The sequence below is a fragment of the Myodes glareolus genome, chromosome 4, assembly GCF_982192425.1.
Source record: "Myodes glareolus chromosome 4, mMyoGla1.1, whole genome shotgun sequence".
Classification (NCBI taxonomy): Eukaryota; Metazoa; Chordata; class Mammalia; order Rodentia; family Cricetidae; genus Myodes; species Myodes glareolus.
The window spans coordinates 87,993,956-88,014,674 of NC_142029.1; the positions used below are offsets into that span (position 1 = coordinate 87,993,956).

The 20,719-nt window shown below is 38.5% G+C and overlaps 1 protein-coding gene across 1 annotated transcript; it reads right to left on the reverse strand.

The window, feature by feature from the left end:
• Window positions 1–17,381: 17,381 nt before the first annotated feature.
• LOC125409882 (olfactory receptor 8B8-like) lies at window positions 17,382–19,967 on the reverse strand. The gene is made up of 2 exons (XM_048449055.3): window positions 19,952–19,967; window positions 17,382–18,313 (listed from the first exon to the last, which is right to left on the reverse strand). Exon 2 carries the CDS (start codon window positions 18,309–18,311, stop codon window positions 17,382–17,384), a length of 930 nt encoding a protein of 309 aa, XP_048305012.3. The 5' UTR covers window positions 18,312–18,313; window positions 19,952–19,967.
• Between the last annotated feature and the right edge of the window lie 752 nt (window positions 19,968–20,719).

Genomic DNA, 20,719 nt, shown 5'->3' on the forward strand with positions numbered 1-20,719 from the left:
TCTCCTGTTTCTATATTGTGAAATACATTAAGAAGTATAGGTATTAGCTCTTCTTGGAAGTTCTGGTAGAATTCTGCATTGAAACCATCTGGTCCTGGGCTTTTTTTTTTTTTTTTTTTTTTTTTGGTAAGGAGGTTTTTGATAACCGCTTCTATTTCTTCGCTACTAATAGGTCTGTTTAGATTGTTCACCTGGTCTTGATTTAACTTTGGTAAATGGTACTTATCTAAAAACAAGTCCATTTCTTTTACATTTTCCAACTTTGTGGTATATACGCTTTTGTAGTAAGATCTAATGATTCTCTGAATTTCCTCTGTGTCTGTGGTTATGTCCCCCTTTTCATTTCTGATCTTATTAATTTGCATGTTCTCTGTCTACCATTTAAATAGTTTGGCTAGGGGGTTTGTCAATCTTGTTGATTTTCTCCAAGAACCAACTTTTTGTTTCAATGATTCTCTGGATTGTTTTCTGTGTTTCTCTTTTGTTGATTTCAGTCCTCAGTTTGATTATTTCCAGTCTTCTACTCCTCCTGGGTGAGTTTGTTTCTTTTTTTTTCCAGAGCTTTCAAGTGTGCTGTTAAGTCTCCAATGTGTGCTTTCTCCGTTTTCTTTAATTGGACACTTAGTGCTATGAACTTTCCTCTTAGCACTGCTTTCATTGTGTCCCATAGGTTTGAGTATGTTATGTCTTTATTTTCATTAAATTCAAGGAAGACTTTAATTTCTTTCTTTAGTTCTTCCTTTACCCAGGGGTGATTCAGTAGTTGACTGTTCAGCTTCCATGAGTTTGTAGGCTTTCTGAGGTAAGAACTGTTGCTGAATTTTAACTTTATTCCATGGTGATCCGACAAGACCCAGGTGGTTACTAATTTTTTTGGTATCTGTGGAAATTTGCTTTGTACCAAGTATGTGGTTAGTTTTCTGGAAGGTTCCATGAGCTGCAGAGAAGAAGGTATATGCTTTCCTATTTGGATGGAATGTTCTATAGATATCTGTTAAGCCCATTTGATTCATTACCTCCAATAATTCTCTTATTTCTCTGTTAGGTTTCTGTCTGATTGACCTGTCCATTGGTGAGAGAGGTATGTTGAAGTCTCCTACTATTAGTGTGTGTGGTTTGATGACTGCCTTGAGTTCTAGATGTTTTTCTTTTACATAAGTTGGTGCTTTTATATCAGGGGCATAGATATTCAGGATTGAGACTTCCCCTTGATCGATTGTTCCTGTTATAAGTATAAAATGTCCATCTCCATCTCTTCTGATTGAATTTAGTTTGAAGTCAATTTTGTTGGAAATTAGAATGGCCACACCCGCTTGTTTCTTAGGTCCATTTGCTTGGAAAACCTTTTCCCAACCCTTTACTCTGAGTAGATGTCTGTCTTTGTGGTTGAGGTGTGTTTCTTGTAAACAGAAGTATGTTGGATCATGTTTTCGTATCCAATCTTTTAGTCTGTGCCTTTTTATAGGTGAGTTGAGTCCATTAATATTAAATGATATTAATGACCAGTGGTTGTTGACTCTGGTTATTTTATTTATTTTTTATTTTTTTGTGTGTAGTACAGTTTGTGTGTTTTCCTTCTTTGAGTTGTGCTTGTGAAAGGTTACTAGATGTCTGAGTTATTGTAGGCAGTGTTGGCAATGTTAGATTCCTTGGGTTGCGATTTTCCATCTATTACTTTCTGTAAGGCTGGATTTGTGGCAACGTATTGTTTGAATTTGTTTTTATCCTTTTTTTCTCCATTGATAGTGAATGATAGCTTGCCTGGGTATAGTAGTCTGGGCTTGCAACCATGGTCTCTTAGTTTCTCCAGGACCTTCTGGCTTTCATAGTTTCCATAGAAGAGTCCGGTATAAGTCTGATAGGTTTACCTTTATAAGTTACTTGACCTTTTTCCTTTGCAGCTCCTAATATTCTTTTTTTAATCTGTATGTTTTGTGTTTTGATTATTGTAACATGAGGGGCCAGCTTGCTGGGGTATCTTTCCCGCCCAGTATCCCACAACCGGCAACTCCCAAGGAAAATCAATCGCACAGAGATCTCTATAAGTTATAAAGCTGATTGGCCCATTAGCCCAGGCTTCTTGATAACTCTCATAACTTATGTTGCCCCATTATTCTTACTTACATTAGCCACAGATTATTATATTGCGAGGGGATTTTTTTTTGATTCAGTTTATTCAGTGTTCTGTATGCTTCATGAACCTTCAGAGGAATATCGTTCTTTAGGTTGGGAAAGTTTTCTTCTATAATTTTGTTGAATATATTTTCTGGGCCTTTGATCCACAATTCTTCTCCTTCTTCTACTCCTATTATTCTTAGGTTTGGTCTCTTTATTATGTCCCAGAATTCTTGAATGTTTTGTGATGAGAATTTGTTTGATTTGCTGTTTTCTTTGTTTTTTTTAATTCAATTTAATTTTATTAAATTATAAAAGTTTCCATTTCCGCCCCTCCTCCCAACACCCTCCCACTCCTCCCACTCCCTCTCCTCCTCCCTCTTCGTCCCTAAGGGCAGACAGGGTTTCCTGCCCTGTGAGAAGTTCAAGCTCCTCCCCCTCCCTCCAGGTCCAGGAAGGTGAGAATCTAAACAGACTGGATCCCCAAAATCCAGTATATGCAGGGGAAACAAGACTCAGTGTCATTGTCAATGGCTTTTCAGAAAGACTCCGGGCTAGCCACATTCAGAGAATCTGGTTGGATCACGTCCTCGTTCAGTCCCAGTCCAACTGGCGTTGGTAAGCTCTCATTAGATCCGTCCCCTTGTATCAGTGGGTGATAGCATCCCTCGCAGTCCTTATTTCTTTTTTCATTTTCTTCATCCTTCTGCTTCTCATTTGGACCTTGGGGGACTCAGTCCGGTGCTCTAATGTGGGTCTCCGTCTGTATCGTCATCCATCTCCAGTTGAAGAATCTATGGTGATAAGCAAAATATTCATCAGTATGGTTATGGGCCAAGGCCGGTTCAGGCACCCTCTCCTCTGTCCAGAGAACAATCTGGGGATCTCTCCTTGGACCTGGGATCCCATATATAATCAAGTCTCCTGTAATCCCAAAAATGACTCCCTTAGTTGAACTATATTCTTCCCTGATCCCATATTCATCCTTCCTCCCTCCCCCACATGCCGGTCCACCGAGCTTTGCCCATTCCTCCCCTACTCCCTTCTTTCTAACCGTCTCCCCTTCCAACAACCCTCCCACCACCCCCCATGCACCCGAGGTTACCTGGGACTCTTGTCTATTTCCTACCTCCTGGCGGTTAGCTAAATAATCTTCATCAGGTTCATCTTCTTATTTAGCTTCTCTAGGATCATGAATAACAGGCTCAAAGACCTTTAATTATAGTTAGAATCCACTTATGAGTGAATACATACCGTGTTCCTCTTTTTGGGTTTGGCTTACCTCACTCAGTAAAGCGTTTTCTATTTCCATCCATTTGCATGCAAAATTCAAGATGTCCTTGTTTTTTACCCCTGAGTAAAACTCTAATGTGTATATGTTCCACACCTTTTTTAACCATTCTTCTATTGAGGGGCACCTAGGCTGCTTCCAGGTTCTGGCTATTACAAATAGTGCTGCTATGAACATAGTTGAGCAAATGCTTTTGCAGTATGTTAGGGAATCTCTAGGGTATATTCCCAAGAGTGGAATTGCTGGGTCCTGAGGGAGGTTGACTCCCAGTTTCCTGAGAAACTGCCACACTGATTTCCACAGTGGCTGCACAAGTTTGCATTCCCACCAACAATGGATGAGTGTTCCCCTCATTCCACATCCTCTCCAGCATAGGCTATCAGTGGTGTTTTTGAGTTTGGCTATTCTGACAGGTGTAAGATGATATCTCAAAGTGGTTTTGATTTGCATTTCCCTGATCGCTAAGGAGGTTGAGCATGACCTTAAGTGCCTTTTGGCCATTCGAAATTCATCTGTTGTGAATTCTCTGTTCAGATCAGTACCCCATTTTTTAATTGGGTTAATTAGGGTTTTAGTGTCTAGTTTCTTGAGTTCTTTGTATATTTTGGAGGTCAGACCTTTGTCTGATGAGGGGTTTGTGAAAATCTTCTCCCAGTCGGAAGGAGCCTTTTTGTCTTACTGACAGTGTCCTTTGCTTTACAGAAGCTTCTCAGTTTCAGTAGGTCCCATTTATTCATTGTTTCTCTTATTGTCTGCACTCCTGTGGTTCTGCTTATGAAGTGGTCTCCTGTGCCTATATCTTGTAGACTACTTCCCACTTTCTCTTCTATCAGGTTCAAAGTGGTCGGATTAATGTTGATGTCTTTAATCCATTTGGACCTGAGTTTTGTGCATGGTGATAGATATGGATCTATTTTCATTCTTCTACAGGTTGACATCCAGTTATGCGAGCACCATTTGTTAAAGATGCTATCCTTCTTCCATTGTATACCTTTAGCTCCCTTGTCAAAAATCAGGTGTTCATAAGTTTGTGGGTTAATATCCGGGTCTTCTATTCGATTCCATAGGTCGACTTCTCTGTTGTTATGCCAATACCAAGCTGTTTTCAACACTGTTGCTCTGTAATAGAGTTTGAAGTCAGGGATGGTAATGCCTCCAGAAGTTCCTTTATTGTATAAGATTGTTTTGGCTATCCTGGGTTTTTTGTTTTGCCATATAAACTTGATTATTGTTCTCTCCAGGTCTGTGAAGAAGTTTGGTGGGATTTTGATAGGAATTGCATTGAATCTATAGATTGCTTTTGGTAGAATTGCCATTTTTACTATGTTGATTCTCCCAATCCAAGAGCAGGGGAGGTCTTTCCATTTTCTGGTATCCTCCTCAATTTCTTTCTTCAAGGACTTAAAGTTCTTGTCAAATAGGTCTTTCACTTCCTTGGTTAGAGTAACCCCAAGATATTTTATGCTATTTGTGGCTATCATGAAAGGTGATGTTTCTCTGATTTCCCTCTCTGCTTCTTTGTCCTTTGTGTATAGGAGGGCAACCGATTTTTTGGAGTTGATCTTGTATCCTACCACATTACTAAAGGTGTTTATCAACTGTAGGAGTTCTTTGGTAGAGTTTTTGGGGTCGCTTATGTACTATCATATCATCTGCAAATAACGAAAGTTTCACTTCATCCTTTTCCAATTCGAATCCCCTTGATCCCCTTATGTTGTCTTATTGCTATTGCTAGAACTTCAAGCACTATATTGAAGAGGTATAGAGAGAGTGGACAGCCTTGTCGTGTTCGATTTTAGTGGAATGGCTTTGAGTTTCTCTCCGTTCAATTTGATGTTAGCTGTCGGATTGCTATATATTGCTTTTATTATATTCAGGTATGATCCTCGTAAACCCAATCTCTTCAACACCTTTATCATAAAGGGGTGTTGAATTTTGTCAAATGCTTTCTCAGCATCCAATGAAATGATCATATGGTTTTTTTCTTTCAGTTTATTTATATGATGGATTACATTGATACATTTGCGTATGTTGAACCAACCCTGCATCTCTGGGATGAAGCCCACTTGATCATAATGGATGATTTTTCTAATGTATTCTTGAATTCGGTTTGCCAGTATTTTATTGAGTATTTTTGCATCAATGTTCATGAGTGAGATTGGTCTGTAATTCTCTTTCTTGGTTGTGTCTTTGTGTGGTTTTGGTATCAGGGTAACTGTAGCTTCATAAAAAGAGTTTGGCAATGACTCTTCTGTTTCTATATTGTGAAATACATTAAGGAGTATAGATATTAGCTCTTCCTGGAAGTTCTGGTAGAATTCTGCATTGAAACCATCTGGTCCAGGACTTCTTTTGGTAAGGAGATTTTTTGATAACAGCTTCTAATTCTTCACAACTGACAGGTCTATTTAGATTGTTCACCTGGTCTTGGTTCAACTTTGGTATATGGTACTTATCTAAAAAAAATGTCCATTTCTTTTACATTTTCCAACTTTGTGGCATATAAATTTTCGTAGTAAGATCTAATGATTCTCTGAATTTCCTCTATGTCTGTGGTTATGCCCCCTTTTCATTTCTGACCTTATTAATTTGCAAGTTCTCTCTCTGCCGTTTGATTAGTTTGGATAAGGGTTTGTCAATCTTGTTGATTTTCTCCAAGAACCAGCTTTTTGATTCATTGATTCCTTGGATTGTTTTCTGTATTTCTATTTTGTTGATTTCAGCCCTCAGTTCGATTATTTCCAGTCTTCTAGACCTCCTGGGTTTGTAGAGCTTTCAAGTGTGCTGTTAAGTCTCCAATGTGTGCTTTCTCCATTTTCTTTAATTGGGCACTTAGTGCTATGAACTTTCCTCTTAGCACTGCTTTCATAGTGTCCCATAGGTTTGAGTATGTTGTGTCTTTATTTTCATTAAATTCAAGGAAGACTTTAATTTCTTTCTTTATTTCTTCCTTGACCCAGGGGTGATTCAGTAGTTGACTTTTCAACTTCCATGAATTTGTTGGCATCCTGGGGGTAGCACTGTTGTTGAATTCTAACTTTAATCCATGGTGGTCTGATAAGACACAGGTGGTTACTAATATTTTTTTGTATCTGTGGAAGTTTGCTTTGTTACCGAGTATGTGGTCAATTTTCGAGAAGGTTCCATGAGCTGCAGAGAAGAAGGTATATTCTTTCCTATTTGGGTGGAACGTTCTATAGATGTCTGTTAAGTCCATTTGATTCAATACCTCTAATAATTCTCTTAATTCTCTGCTGGGTTTCTGTCTGATTGACCTGTCTATTATTGAGAGAGGAGTGTTGAAGTCTCCTACTATTAGTGTCTGTGGATTGATGACTGCCTTGAGTTCTAGAAGTGTTTCTTTTACATAAGTAGGAGGCTTTATATTAGGGGCATGGATATTCAGGATTGAGACTTCATCCTGGTTAATTGTTCCTGTTATGAATATAAAATGTCCGTCTCCATCTCTTCTGATTGATTTTAGTTTGAAGTCAATTTTGTTGGAAATTAGAATGGCTACACCTGCTTGTTTCTTAGGTCCGTTTGCTTGAAAAACCTTTTCCCAACCCTTTACTCTGAGTAGATGTCTGTCTTTGTGGTTGAGGTGTGTTTCTTGTAAACAGCAGAATTTTGGATCCTGTTTTCGTATCCAATCTCTTAGTCTGTGCCTTTTTATAGGTGAATTGAGTCCATTAATATTAAGTGATATTAATGGCCAGTGGTTGTTGACTCCGGTTATTATGATTTTTTGTTTGTTTGTTTAATAGAGTTTTTATGTGTCCCTTTTTTGAGTTAAGCTCGTGAAGGGTCGCTAGATGTCTGAGTTATTGTAGGCAGTGTTGGCGATGTTGGATTCCTTGGGTTGCGATTTTCCTTCTATTACTTTCTGTAAGGCTGGGTTTGTGGCTACAAATTGTTTAAATTTGTTCTTATCCTGGAATATTTTGTTTTCTCCATTGACAGTGAATGATAGCTTGGCTGGGTATAGTAGTCTGGGTTTGCATCCATGGTCTCTTAGTTTCTGCAGTACCTCTATCCAGGACCTTCTGGCTTTCATGGTTTCCATAGAGAAGTCTGGTGTAAGTCTGATCGGTTTACCTTTATAAGTTACTTGACCTTTTTCCTTTGCAGCTCTTAATATTCTTTCTTTAATCTGTATGTTTGTGTTTTGATTATTATATGGCGAGGGGATGTGTTTTTTTGATCAAGTCTATTCGGTGTTCTGTATGCTTCTTGAACCTTCATAGGAATATCATTCTTTAAGTTGGGAAAGTTTTCTTCTATAATTTTGTTGAATATATTTTCTGGGCCTTTGATCTGCAGTTCTTCTCCTTCTTCAATCCCTATTATTCTTAGATTTGTTTTTTTTTATTGTGTCCCAGATTTCTTGAATATTTTGTGATGAGAATTTGTTGGATTTGCTGATTTCTTTGATCAGAGCATTTATTTTCTCTATGGTATCTTCAGACTCTGAGATTCGTTCTTCCATCTCTTGTATCCTATTGGTTATGCTTGATTCTGTAGTCTCTGTTCGTTTACCTAGATTTTCCATATCCAGCCGGCCCTCGTTTTGTGTTTTCTTCATTGCATCCATTTCAGTTTTCAATTCTTGAACTGTTTCCATTACCTGTTTGATTGTTTTTTCTTGGTTTCCCAGTGTATCATTCACGGATTTACTCATTTCTTCAAACTTTTTGTTATATTTCTCATCCATTTCTTTACTCATTTCTTCAATCCTTTTGTTGTACTTCTCATCCAGTTCTTTAAGGGAATTATTCATATCCTGTTTAAGGGACTCTATTGCTTTCATCATGGCATTTTTTTCCAATTCTTCTGAATTAAGAGGTTCAAGTCCTTCTATTGTAGGGTCGTTGGGATCTGGTGATTTCATGTTGTTTTTTAGATTGTTGGAGGAGTTCTTGCCTTGGCGTCTGCCCATCTTTTCCTTCAACTGCTCATATTGGATCTTCTGGTACCAGGTCAGGTTCCCTTGTTAAGCAGGGACTTCACTGACAAAATGTCTACCTTTCTGCAGGCAGTCTATTGAAACACAGGCACTCCCTCGTGCCGGGTTGCACTCACAGCCCCGTCCCAGCATGTAAGGGAGCAGCTGTGGGGAGATCTTGTGGCCCCAGGGGGAGGGGAGAAAGAGAGGGAGGTGTACCTGGATGAGGGCTGGGATGGCATTCGGGAGAGCTCAGCAGGGTATAACCACCACTGCAGGGCAACCAGAGAGTCGAGGGGGGTGGGGAAAGTCTGAATTCCTCCTAGCCGAAGTCCTCAGGCCAGGAGCAACTCACCCCTCCTCCAATGGATGTCTGCTAGAAGATCACTGTCTCTTGCTGGCCAGGAATGTGGCTGAGGTGATTCAGGGCCTGCCTGTCAGGCAGGCTCTCAGAGCACAGGAAGTGCCCCTGCCCGGCTGAGCCCACAGCCCAGGCTCAGAGTGCCAGGGAGCAGCTCTGGGGAGATCTTGTGGCCCCAGGGCTGCTGTTTTCTTTGATCAGAGTGTTTATTTTCTCTATGGCGTCTTCAGAATCTGAGATTCATTCTTCTATCTTTTGTATTCTATTGGTTATGCTTTACTCTTTAGTCTCTGTTTGTTTACCTAGATTTTCCATATCCAGTCGGCCCTCAGTTTGTGTTTTCTTCATTGCTTCCTTTTCAGTTTTCAATTCTTGAACTGTTTCCATTACCTGTTTGATTGTTTTTTCTTGGTTTCCCAGAGTATCATTTACAAATTTATTCATTTCTTCAAACTTTTTCTTATACTTCTCATCCATTTCTTTAAGGGAGTTATTCATATCCTGTTTAAGGGACTCTATTGCTTTCATAATGGCACTTTTTTCCACTTCTTCTGTAATAGGGTGTTCAAGTCCTTCTGTTGTAGGGTCACTGGGATCTGGTGTTTTCATGTTGTTTTTCAGATTGTTGGAAGAATTCTTGCCTTGGCGTCTGCCCATCTCTTCCTTCAAATGCTCTCTAATGGATCTTCTGGCATTGGGTCTGGTTCCCTTGATGGGCAGGGACCTCACTGAGAGAAGGCCTACCTTTCTGCAGGCAGGCTATTGAAACACATGAACTCCCTCTTACCAGGTTGCACTTACAGCACAGTCCCAGCGTGCATGCTGGCTGAGCTGGGGAATTTTATGGCCCCAAGGAGGAAGGGAGGAATAAAGGAAGGGGTTCCTGGGTGAAAGTTGGAATGGGATAGGAGGTGAGAGGGCTTAATAGGGTGGAGCAGCCCCTGCAGAGTGACCAGGGAGTCAAGGGGGTCCGGGAATGTCTGAGCTCCTCCTTGCCGGGCTTCTACCATGGGTCAGGAGCAAACTCACCCCTCTGATGGATCTTCTGCTAGAGGATCAGTGCCCCTTGCTGTCCAGGAATCTCGCTGAGCTGACAAGGGGCCTACCTTTCCGCAGGCAGGCTATTGAAAAACAGAGGTTCAGTCTTTTTATGGTGTCCCAGATTTCCTGAATGTTTTGTATTAAAAAAAATTATTGGATTTAATATTTTCTTTGATCAATGAGTCTATTTCCTCTATAGTATCTTCAGCACATGAGATTCTTCTCTCTCTTGTATTCTGTGGGTTATACTTGTCTCTATAGTTTCTGTTCATTTACCCAGATTTTCCATATCCAGAATTCCCTCAGTTTGTGTTTTCTTTATTACCTCTTTTTTTCAGTCTTCAAACCTTAAACTGTTTGATTCTCCTGTTTGTGGTGTGGGAGGTCCTTCCGTCTGTGTGTTATTTTTTCTTGGTTAATGAATAATGAAACTACCTTGGTCTGTTGACAGGGAAGAACTTAGGTAAGCAGGGAAGATGGAACTGAATGCTGGGAGGAAGAAGGCAGAGTCATAGGGAAGCCATGGATCCACCGCCGGAGATAGACATGCTGGATCTTTGCTGGTAGGCCACAACCTCGTGGTGATACATAGATTAATAGAAATGGGTTAAATTAAGATGTAAGAATTTGACAATAAGAAACTAGAGCTAATGAGCCAAGCAATGGCTTAATTAATACAGTTTCCTTGTGGTTATTTCAGGGCTAAGCTAGCCAGGCATCCAGGATGAACAAGTAGCCTTCCTGTTACATGTTTGAAAGTTTTTTTCTTCGTTTTCTTTGGTTTCTTTGAGGGACTTATTAATTTCTTCCAATTTTTATTTGTCTTTTTCTCCATTTCTTTAAGGGAGTTTTTCATTTTTTTAAACATCTTCATCATTTTCATAAAGTTACATTTGAGGTTGTTTTCTTCTGTTTTTTCTTGATTTGAATGATCAAGTCTTCCTGTTGTGTGACCACTGGGTTCTGGTGTTACCATGTTGCTTTTTAGGTTGTTGGGGAAATTCTTGCATTGATGCCTACCCATCTAACCCTTCAAATGAGGCTGGCAGTGCCTTTGCCTCTTGGTCCAATCTTTGCAGTGACTGTTGAGCCTTTTCTTGGTCTGCTTTGTACCATCAATGTCTGTCTCAGAAAGCCTCTGAGGTCTCTATAAGTTTGCTTTCTTGGTCTTCTCTCCTGGTTTGCTCTCTTGGTGCTCTCTCTTTGGTTCTCTCAGTGTTATAGCAAGCTATTGATCACCTCAGTATTCTGGCAAGCTCTGAGCTCTTAGGCAGGGTGTCACTAGTAGCTTCGGTGGTCCAGTTAATGGGATTGGGTTTTGGGGGTGCCTACCCACAGGAAACTCCCTGCTAGGTGCCTAGAAAAGACAAGGTAGTTGGGAGAAGGGTCTGGAGTTTAGTCCCACTTGTAGGTCCCAGAAAGTGGGGTGTCCTGCCATGTGGCTGTTTACTTGCCTCTTAAGTCCCTTCAGTATTGGAACAAATTGTGTTTCAAAGTTCCACCTAGGGTACAGGAGGATAGGCAGGTTTGGGGATGGGGTATGGCTAGTCTTTGGAGGAGCCACTGGATGGTTTTGGGTTTGGGGGGATCCTAGCCACAGGAAGCTCCTTGCTGGCTGGCTAGCAAAGCCAAGGGAGTTGTGGTAGGGGCTGAAGTTTTGTTCCACTGTGGAGGTCTTAGAGAGTGGGGTGCCCCGCCACATGGCTATTCACTCACCTCATAAGTCCCTTCAGTATTGGAGCAAGCTGTGTTTCAGAGTTTCACCAAAGCTGTAGAAAGCTCCTCTACAGTTTCTTATACAGAGGAAATATAAGGAAATTGATGTTGAGCAATTGGAATCATAAAATTTGTATTATTTTTAGACAAAACATATGCAGTGTATATTATTTATATATTTTGCTGTTTCACTTTTTGATTCTATATACAAATAATCAAGTGTCCATATTTAAGAGCTATAAAGAAAAGCTGTACTTTGGTTTTTAGACAAAAAAAGTGAGAAAAATGATTATCTCTTTAGAATATATTTATATTTTATCATACTGATTAATAATTATTTCTTTGCATTTTACAGATTGAAATCAAGTATGTACACTGGGATACAGGCAATTGCTATAACTCTCTGTTTTGTTTCACTGTAATATCCACAGGAAACTGATTCCCAGTCAATGAGCACTCTCTCTCTTCTACAATTCTTCTGCTCTATGTTCCAAGAAGTTGCCTGCACCTTGAGGTGTGGGAGTATGATGCAGATGTCCCATTTACAATTTAGTGATAGTTATTCCTCACTCATCCCTCATTTATTCTACCTCCTCACACTTATAACATCAGGCAAACTCTTTTATGAATGTACTAACTATTAATTTCTATCAACTCATAGGCAAAAAAATGTAAGCAGGTAGCATCTGGAGACTACAAAAAAATGTTTCCACTTTGTTCTAATCTCCTACATGATGACCCTGCTGGTATTTTAAGAGTGTATTAATTTGTGACTTTCTTTTGTTCTGTTACTATAAAAAGCCTCCATAAAATAATTACAACTGTGCAACATGGAATTTGCAACTACTTGAATCCTTATCTCTGAGCTGTAGTCAATCCAGAAAAAACAAGCTCCAATCGCTGTCAAGTGAAATGAGTTTTTGCATTGAGATCAGTCATCATTTAACTTCCAAGAGTTGTCCTATTGTCTGATTGTTTAAAAACAACAGCTGAGAATTTTCCCAAGTGGACAAACATGAACATTTTTATAATGTCCTGATGATTTAATGAACCAAAGTTTTACATGCTAATGAAGTCTAAATGAAACCTTAGTAGCTTCTCTTACTTTCAGCTAACTTGAAAATCACAGCTCTTAGACCACACAGATGAACAACATAACATGTATTTCTTCACTTTATTGTCCTGAAATATGATTATTTCTATGTTATGATGACTGCCTGTTTACCTTAACAAAGCACAAACACTTCAATTCAGCCTTCAGATTGTTCTAGGGTGACAGAATGGGGCATAAGTTTGACATCCCCACATTTGTGGAGTCTGTTCTCTTATTTTTGGATCAAATTTTTTATTTTACATACTAACTTCCTCCCATCCCTCCCCACACATCTCCTTGACATATCCCATCGACTCCCCAAACAGGGTAAGGCCTCCCATGAGGAATCAACAAATTCTGGCACATCAAGTTGAGGCAAGACCAAGCACCTCCCCTCTGTATCCAGACTGAACTTAGCATCCTACCATAGGAAATGGGCTTCAACAGTCAGCTCATGCACCAGGGATAGATGCTGGTCCCACTTTTAGGGGCTCTACAAACAGAACGAACCACATGGCTCTCATTCAACATGTCTTAATGTTTATGTATTACCATTTCTTTTCTCTCAAAGCCACTAGTCTTATTTGTTTAGGGCCAACCTAAACATTATTGCAAATTAGCTTAAAGGAGCTTTAAAATAATCACATCATTAAGAACCTATAAACTGTTACAGTCCACTGTCCTGGGTGTGAAGGCCAAAAGAGGCCAAAGGTCAGAGAGTTTGGGGCTTGTTTCTAGTTCATTCAGGGTCATTGTGCTTTTACCTCAAACAAAGGTCCCACCTAGTTGTAAATCAGAGAGTTTTGCTCTCTCAAGGCTATTGTAAACAGGTGCCAGACCTTGTGATCCTGAAAGAGAGAAGCAGTTGGTTCCTACCTAAAACAAAAGTCTAAGGATCCAACTAAGTTCCAGTTCCCTTTATGGAAATAACTTGGGATTTCACACAAGGAGTGCTTTGCCTACAGTGTTTGGTCTAGGGTGTGAGTCTAGGGCTTGAGTATGATGAATGTAGCCCATGACTTTGAATTGGTATGTTAATGCAGTCTTTTGTCTTACTTCTACTTTGGGGGATCAGGTGTATATTAAGCAGTTGGAAATTAAACATGGGCAAATTTCAGTACTCATTGAAAAACTCCCATCCAATACCATCCTACATGTTTCTGTGTATTATTATTTTCATTGCATCTTCATATTTTTACTGTATTTCTAAATTCCTATGTGTAATGATCTGTTCTGTCTCTTTAAGAGACAAGTCATGCCCACTCCCTCCCCCATCTGCTGAGACAGGCTGATCTTCAGCATCCAATCTGAGTTCTCTCTCTTTTTCTGTCTCCCTCTCGGAGAGACAGCTTTGGCTTCTCCTCTCTCTCTCTCTCTCTCTCTCTCTCTCTCTCTCTCTCTCTCTCTTTCTCTTTCTTCCTCTCTCTCTCCTCTTCTCTTCTCCCATTTTCCCCTCCCTTCCATAAACACTTAATAAATATCCAATATCCAAGTTCACTCTGCATGTCATGCCTATCCATGTCTCTGTCTCTTGCCCACCCACCACGTGTCTCTCTGTCTGGAACCAGCCACTGCTCAAGGACCGGCAGCCGTCTCTACCTGGAACTGACTGCTCTTGGGACCTATTGTCCCCTACCTACTGCCACATGGCCCACTACTACCACTTGGGGACCGCTACTACCACTTGGGCAGTAGGCATTTCTGCTGCCTACTGCCGCCGGGGATCCTGCAGCAATTTTTAATTTTTCCATTACACTATGCCTCCACTTTGAAGAAAGGTATGTTTCTCAAGGTTGGCCCCTGATACCTGGGGAATGAGACACTAACAAAAGTTCGTGCATAACACACCTACAAAATAACCACTGTTCTACAAAGAAAGTGAAGACTGTATGGATCTGAATTGACACAGCAATATCAGAATTAGTAAAACATAATGCTGTGATTCATATCACTAAGAAGGGAACTGAGGCTGTCAATCCACACAAGCATGATAACACCTACTGCTAGGTGATCAACTTTATGCTTATTAAAAGGATCCTGTTATATGTACATCTACATTCCTTTTTACAGATGACTCAACAATTTACCCTGACTTCAGAAATAAGACATTCAATATAAACTCCATTTTGTGAATGAGTCTTAGATATAATAATCTAGCTTCTATGACTCCTGATTGTCTTGATTCTTTAGGTATTATTGCTTTGCATTAACTGAATAAAAAGTAAGTATATGGAAATGGTGCTATTTCCCCAATAAAATACTTTCAAACTGGTTGTATATTCATGGGTATTGGTGCTTGTCTGGCATTGGAAGATATTATATCCATTCCCAGCAGTACAAAAATTTATTTTCCTTAACTATTTTTAAATATTCCCTTAGTTCTTTTTTCCATTTGTTAATTTATATGTGTTGTATGTGCCAAATTACATTTGATTTCTATATCACTATTTAGATTGATCTTACAACTGTAACAATAAATATATTTTTCATGGATATATATGAATTTTAAATGGTCCTGAGTTAACTCCAAGTGTGTATTAACACAAACTCTCCCCCATTCAACTGCAGTGACAGTGATACATTATCTATAATTGAGTGCATACACAGATACTAGCTATGGCAGCTATGTTGGAACAGCCAGCAGCCATCATCAGTGTTCATAGGTTGTTAAGCCAAGGGTGGTGTCACATGCCTATAGTCTCAGTCCTCAAGAGATAAAGACAAGAGGATGATAATTTCATGCCATCTCTGAAATCCACAACATAATTCTGTCTCAAGGCAAAATTTCAAAAGTAAGCAGTGAGAAGATATTGAGTATCAAGTACATACTTACTTCAAGGAAATTAAGTAGAAAAACTTACAAGTTTATAATTCATATATGTATTTAAATATTGTATTTAAAACAAAGCATATAATACTTTTAAAATATGTATCATTATTTATCGTTTATGTAATGTAAAACTCAGAAGTTTTAATAGAAACATGCAGAATCTAAGATTCAAATTAAGATTCAAAACATGAAGAACTCAAACTCAAAACCAAATAATTTCTGTTGGTCCTTCTATTTGACACAGTTTACTAAACTCATGCCAACATAAGCTCATGGAGCACCCACCTAAGTCTTTTTGCCATTTCAGCTGACATCTTCTAACACTGACACATTTTTCAGGTGTGTACAGTTAGCATCATCCCTCCAGCAGGGCATGCAAATTTTTATTATTTAAATTTTTTATTTCATGGATTTCAGTAAAAAATTTTCCTGGAAGCTCCATTAGTTACAAATGAACATTGACCATGCTTCTGGACATTGGAGAAGGAAGGAAAAGCTGTCAGATGTTTGATTGATAACACTCAGACTTTTATTGTGTTTATTTACATCCATTCTTTTCCATTCCTAGTTTATTTCAACTTCATGTTATCACTCTTCACACTTGTATGCACACTCTTCTGCTCAGCCTTTCTTCCACAGCATTCATCTGTTTCCCAAAACCTTTCCTGTCATCATCGAGATTGTTGCTGTCTCTGAAACTCTGCTCTGTTCCTCCATTTACTTAGATGTTCTGTTGGCAACCATACATTCAGTCAAGACACCTGCCACCTCTTCAGAATAAGTCCTTCAACCAGCCCATCCAAAAGAGTAAGACAGTTATTTTCAGTACAATTACATTCTTTCAAGACTTTGCATATTATTTTTCCGTTATACTCACAATCACAAAATCTAGTTTTATCAAAAACTTACTAGTTTGTAGCCTTCTGAGATCATAAATATCTTCAGCCTTTCTCAAGCTACAATCCTTGATAACTTGATGTCTAAAATAGGATAGATGCTCAGTTTATATTTTCTCTTCAATAAACTCATTCATTGTATATTATAAAAATTAAGTTAGAAAATAGAGAGGTGACTAATAATAAATTAAGATTATGTAATTTTTTGAAGACAAGACAAAATACCATTAACAATGACAACTAAAACTGATTAGTCAAATTCTTCCCCATGAATACAAAGTATGTTTTTATACATACATTCTTCCAGTCAGGTCCATAATTAGAAAATATAATATAAGTTCCCTTTATTCTAAAAGACCATAATTGTTTCATTTTTAGTCTGCAAACACTGGAATCATAACAGACTCATCAACTCCTCTTTATTAAACTGATTTAAGGATATAAAGAATAATTCAAAAACAAATCTACAACTATTCCAAGATGATTCTCAATCCCAATTGTGATTAAGATATAGATAAATGAAAGAGCACGTGCCTAGCATACAAGAGAATATGAATATGACACACCAAACAACCTACAAAAATATTCAAAGACGTAGTTTTAAAAGATCTCATGATCATATTATTTCTGAGTATATTATCATTCATTGCTTTGTATATTTAAATCATCATGCCTCCCAAGACTGGAGTGTAACATACTAGTAGCTGGCTGCACAAATGCATTTGATCAGTTTTCAATATTGAAAAATGATACATATGATTTTGGATAATTACAGAATAAATAATGCTTTCTGTCATTAAAAGATAATGGGTTAATCATTCTTCACTGTCTTTACTTCTGAAATTTCCCTTGTTAATTAACTTAATTTAATTTTGTGTAATGTTAAATTGCTTTAATTGCACACTACTTTAGTCAGTTCTGGTTGTCTTCTTTCATGTTTTGCTTTTCGTATTTTGATGTTATTTTAATTGTTGTTATTGAAGTTTCTCAATACAGGGGGTCAAATCCAGGGCCTCATGCATATATACAAATGAATGATCCTTTATGTCCTATGTGTCGCATGACCTAAGATTTACTTCCATAACAAATACAGTTAGGTAAACATTTTTTTCCTCAAAGTTTTTCTCAGTGCAATGTGGACATCCTTGTTCCTTAAACTGTAGATGAAAGGATTCAGCATTGGGCCCAAAATGCTATAAAAAATAGAAGATATTTTATCTTCATCCCCAGCCACACTAGAAGGTTTAAGATACATGAATGCTGCAGCTCCAAAGAAAAGAGAAACAGCTATTACATGAGAGCCACAGGTACTGAAAGCTTTGGACCTCCCCTCTGCAGAACGGATGCCAAGGATGCTGGACAGGATCAAGGTGTAACAAATAAAGACTGTCAGGCAGGGCACTGTTACATTGATACCCGCAACAATGAAAACAACCAGCTCATTAATGGCAGTATGTGTGCAGGAGAGCTTCAGGAGAGGAAGTACATCACACATGTAGTGATTGATGATATTGTCATTACAGAAGCTAAGACTTAACATGTTACCAGTATGGACCAAGCTTCCCACAAACCCCATTACATACACACCTACCATCATCGAGTGGCAGACCTGATAGGACATGGTGACCTGGTAAAGCAGGGGTTTACAGATGGCAGCATATTTGTCGTAAGCCATTGCTGTCAAAATGTAGACTTCATTAATAACAAAGAAGACAAAGAAAAAGAATTGAGTCATGCACTCAGCATGGGAAATAATGTTCTGCTTCACAAAACTAACCAGCATCTTGGGAATTATGACAGAGGAGAGGCAGAGATCTGTGAAGGAAAGGTTGAAGAGAAAGTAGTACATGGGGGTGTGCAGGTGAAGGTTCAAAACAATCAGAACAATCAAGCCCAGGTTCCCCACCACGGAGACCACATAGATTCCCAAGAAGAGGAAGAAGAGAGGCAGCTGGAGCTCTGGCTGCTGTGTCAATCCTAGCAGAATAAACTCCTTCACTGAAGAGTCATTTTTTGAAGCCATTCCTTGCTTCATAGCTGTGAGAACAGAAAGATAATAACATTAAAATGAAATCCCAGTCCTCTCCAAGCTACCACTTTAAAATGAAATTAAGAACCAGAATCAAATGATAAATTCAAGTTCAGACTTCTTTGTGCTTTTGATTTCTACATTTCATGGGAATTAATGTACAGATATAAATATAATCATGTAGAAGGTCATTTCTCTGAGAATAATATTCAAGGAACCAGTGATCATTTTAGGTTCTGCAGAATCTCTGTTCTTCTTCTATCATGTAAATCTTCCTCCCTCTTTAGGTTCAGTGATAATCACAAAAGAGAAGAAACATGGCAGATCAAAGTCTCAAGTTGGATTAAAGACAAACATGTATCCAATTTGATACTTACCCTTGAGCATATAGGACTCATCAGTGACCTCACTGAATCTTCTCTTTGCTCACAGATAGGCAAGTACTCATGGCATTGAAAAGCTGTAAGGTGCATAGCTTCAAACACACATATAGACAATTTTCTGTTGTTATTACATTTGCCTTTCTTTGATGAGGGGAATTAATTTTGGACTGGCAAAGTCAGACCATCATTTCTAGAAATTAAGAGAAGCCATGACAGTAGATCATTATTTACAGTGGTTACTTCTCCAAGGTTGTACTCTCTAGCCTAAAGGCTATTAAATAGTAGCTACTAATGTCAAAAGAACCAAGTGATAATGACTCAAGAGAGTTTTATGAGACTGTAATCTTGGGAACCTCATTAAAACTTGAAAAATTTTTGTTTCCTTGGTATTTCTCCCAAGGTATCAGGCCTCATTGCCACAATACTAGTAAGGACATGGACTTTTGGAGGTATACATTTTTGTTGTGTTTTTATTGTTTTAAAATTTTATACATAGATACAATGTGTTTTCGACAAGTTCACCCCGAATTCCAGCTGCAATTCTTCCCCGACCTCCTACCACTGTTCTCTCACAATTTCACTTTTTTTCCTTATTTTTTTTAACCTACTGTGTCTATTCAACACTGATAGCATGCTTATGAGTGTAAGGATATCTGTGTGAGAATAAGGAGCCTCTCTGGGGCCCCATCCTTGAAAATGACTGTGTTTCTACCACTAGCCACCAAACGACAAGAGTTCCACACCTTGAAGTAAAACTTCATAAAACTTGATAATTGAAGGTATCATTCTTCAATACCTGTGTTTTGTAAGGTTTTATTTTACACAGGTCTTACGCATTCTTTTAAAACCACTGGGAGTATGTTTGAAAAATGAACACGTTGGGTACTCAAAACATAGTTTCAGTGTTTTTATATGTCGCCTCTGGTTTTTACAATCTTCCCATTTCTAATTTACTTTTGACACTTTAGGCTTAGGAAAGGGGTATGATGTGGTGGTCCCATTTAAGATGAGCACTCCCAAATTCTCATTCACTGCCTAATTCCAAGTTATGAATGTCTGCATAAAGCACTATTTATGCCAAAAAATGCTGATGATGGTGGAAATTTGAACTAATCAATGGTTTAATTTATTACGGAAACTTTTTAGAAATCATTTTAACATTATATTCACAGCAGAAAAACAGCCACATGTTACATACTTCCCTAGAGCCTCTGCATATCTACTCTCAGGTAGCTCTTCCCAAGAATATGCTGGGAATGAGCTCTGTCAGTAAAGCAGTCTGAAATGCAAAAAGAAATGCATAACACATGTACCAATACAGCAATAGAGGGTATATTCTGCCAGGTCAGCAATTATTGTGGCTTTTAGGATCCACAGCTATATAAAATTGATTATTACTATTTGCCTGTGATGGAATGCTTACATTATAAATGCTATCAAGCTAGAAAATATGGGTGAAGCTTCTAGGAAGAAATGAGCTTTGTTTCCCTATGTTTTGAATTGAATGTATGGTATCTTCAGCAAAGGGACCTCACCACCAAGTAATGGGCATAAGCAAGAGCAGTATCAATAGCCTGTAATATTGGAGAGTTCTATAGAACACGGTTCATAAATAATTTCTAGGTAGGTATCCTATTCCAGAATCTCAGTTTTAGTTGATGGCCTTCATGTCTAGGAGGAAGGCTAACTCCCAATTAATTCCTTTTTATATATGAATATATCTTAAGAAGCTTATACAGTAGCAGACATACACACAACTCTCTCAAAGGCCTTAATGTCAGTTATCTCTCCTCAAACTCCCTGTCTATTCTGCCCTTCCACTCAGCCCTCCTGCTGCATCAGTCTCAAGTCTCCCTCCATCTCACCTGTGCTCTGGATTTACACCCATTTTATTTCTATCACCTTGAGCACCCCTAAATAGAAAATCAAGAAAACATGTCCAATATACAATGGATTCTTTGTACTTTCTATCAGTAGATGAAATCCTATATATTAGTTTAGAAATTTTTTCTTTCATAT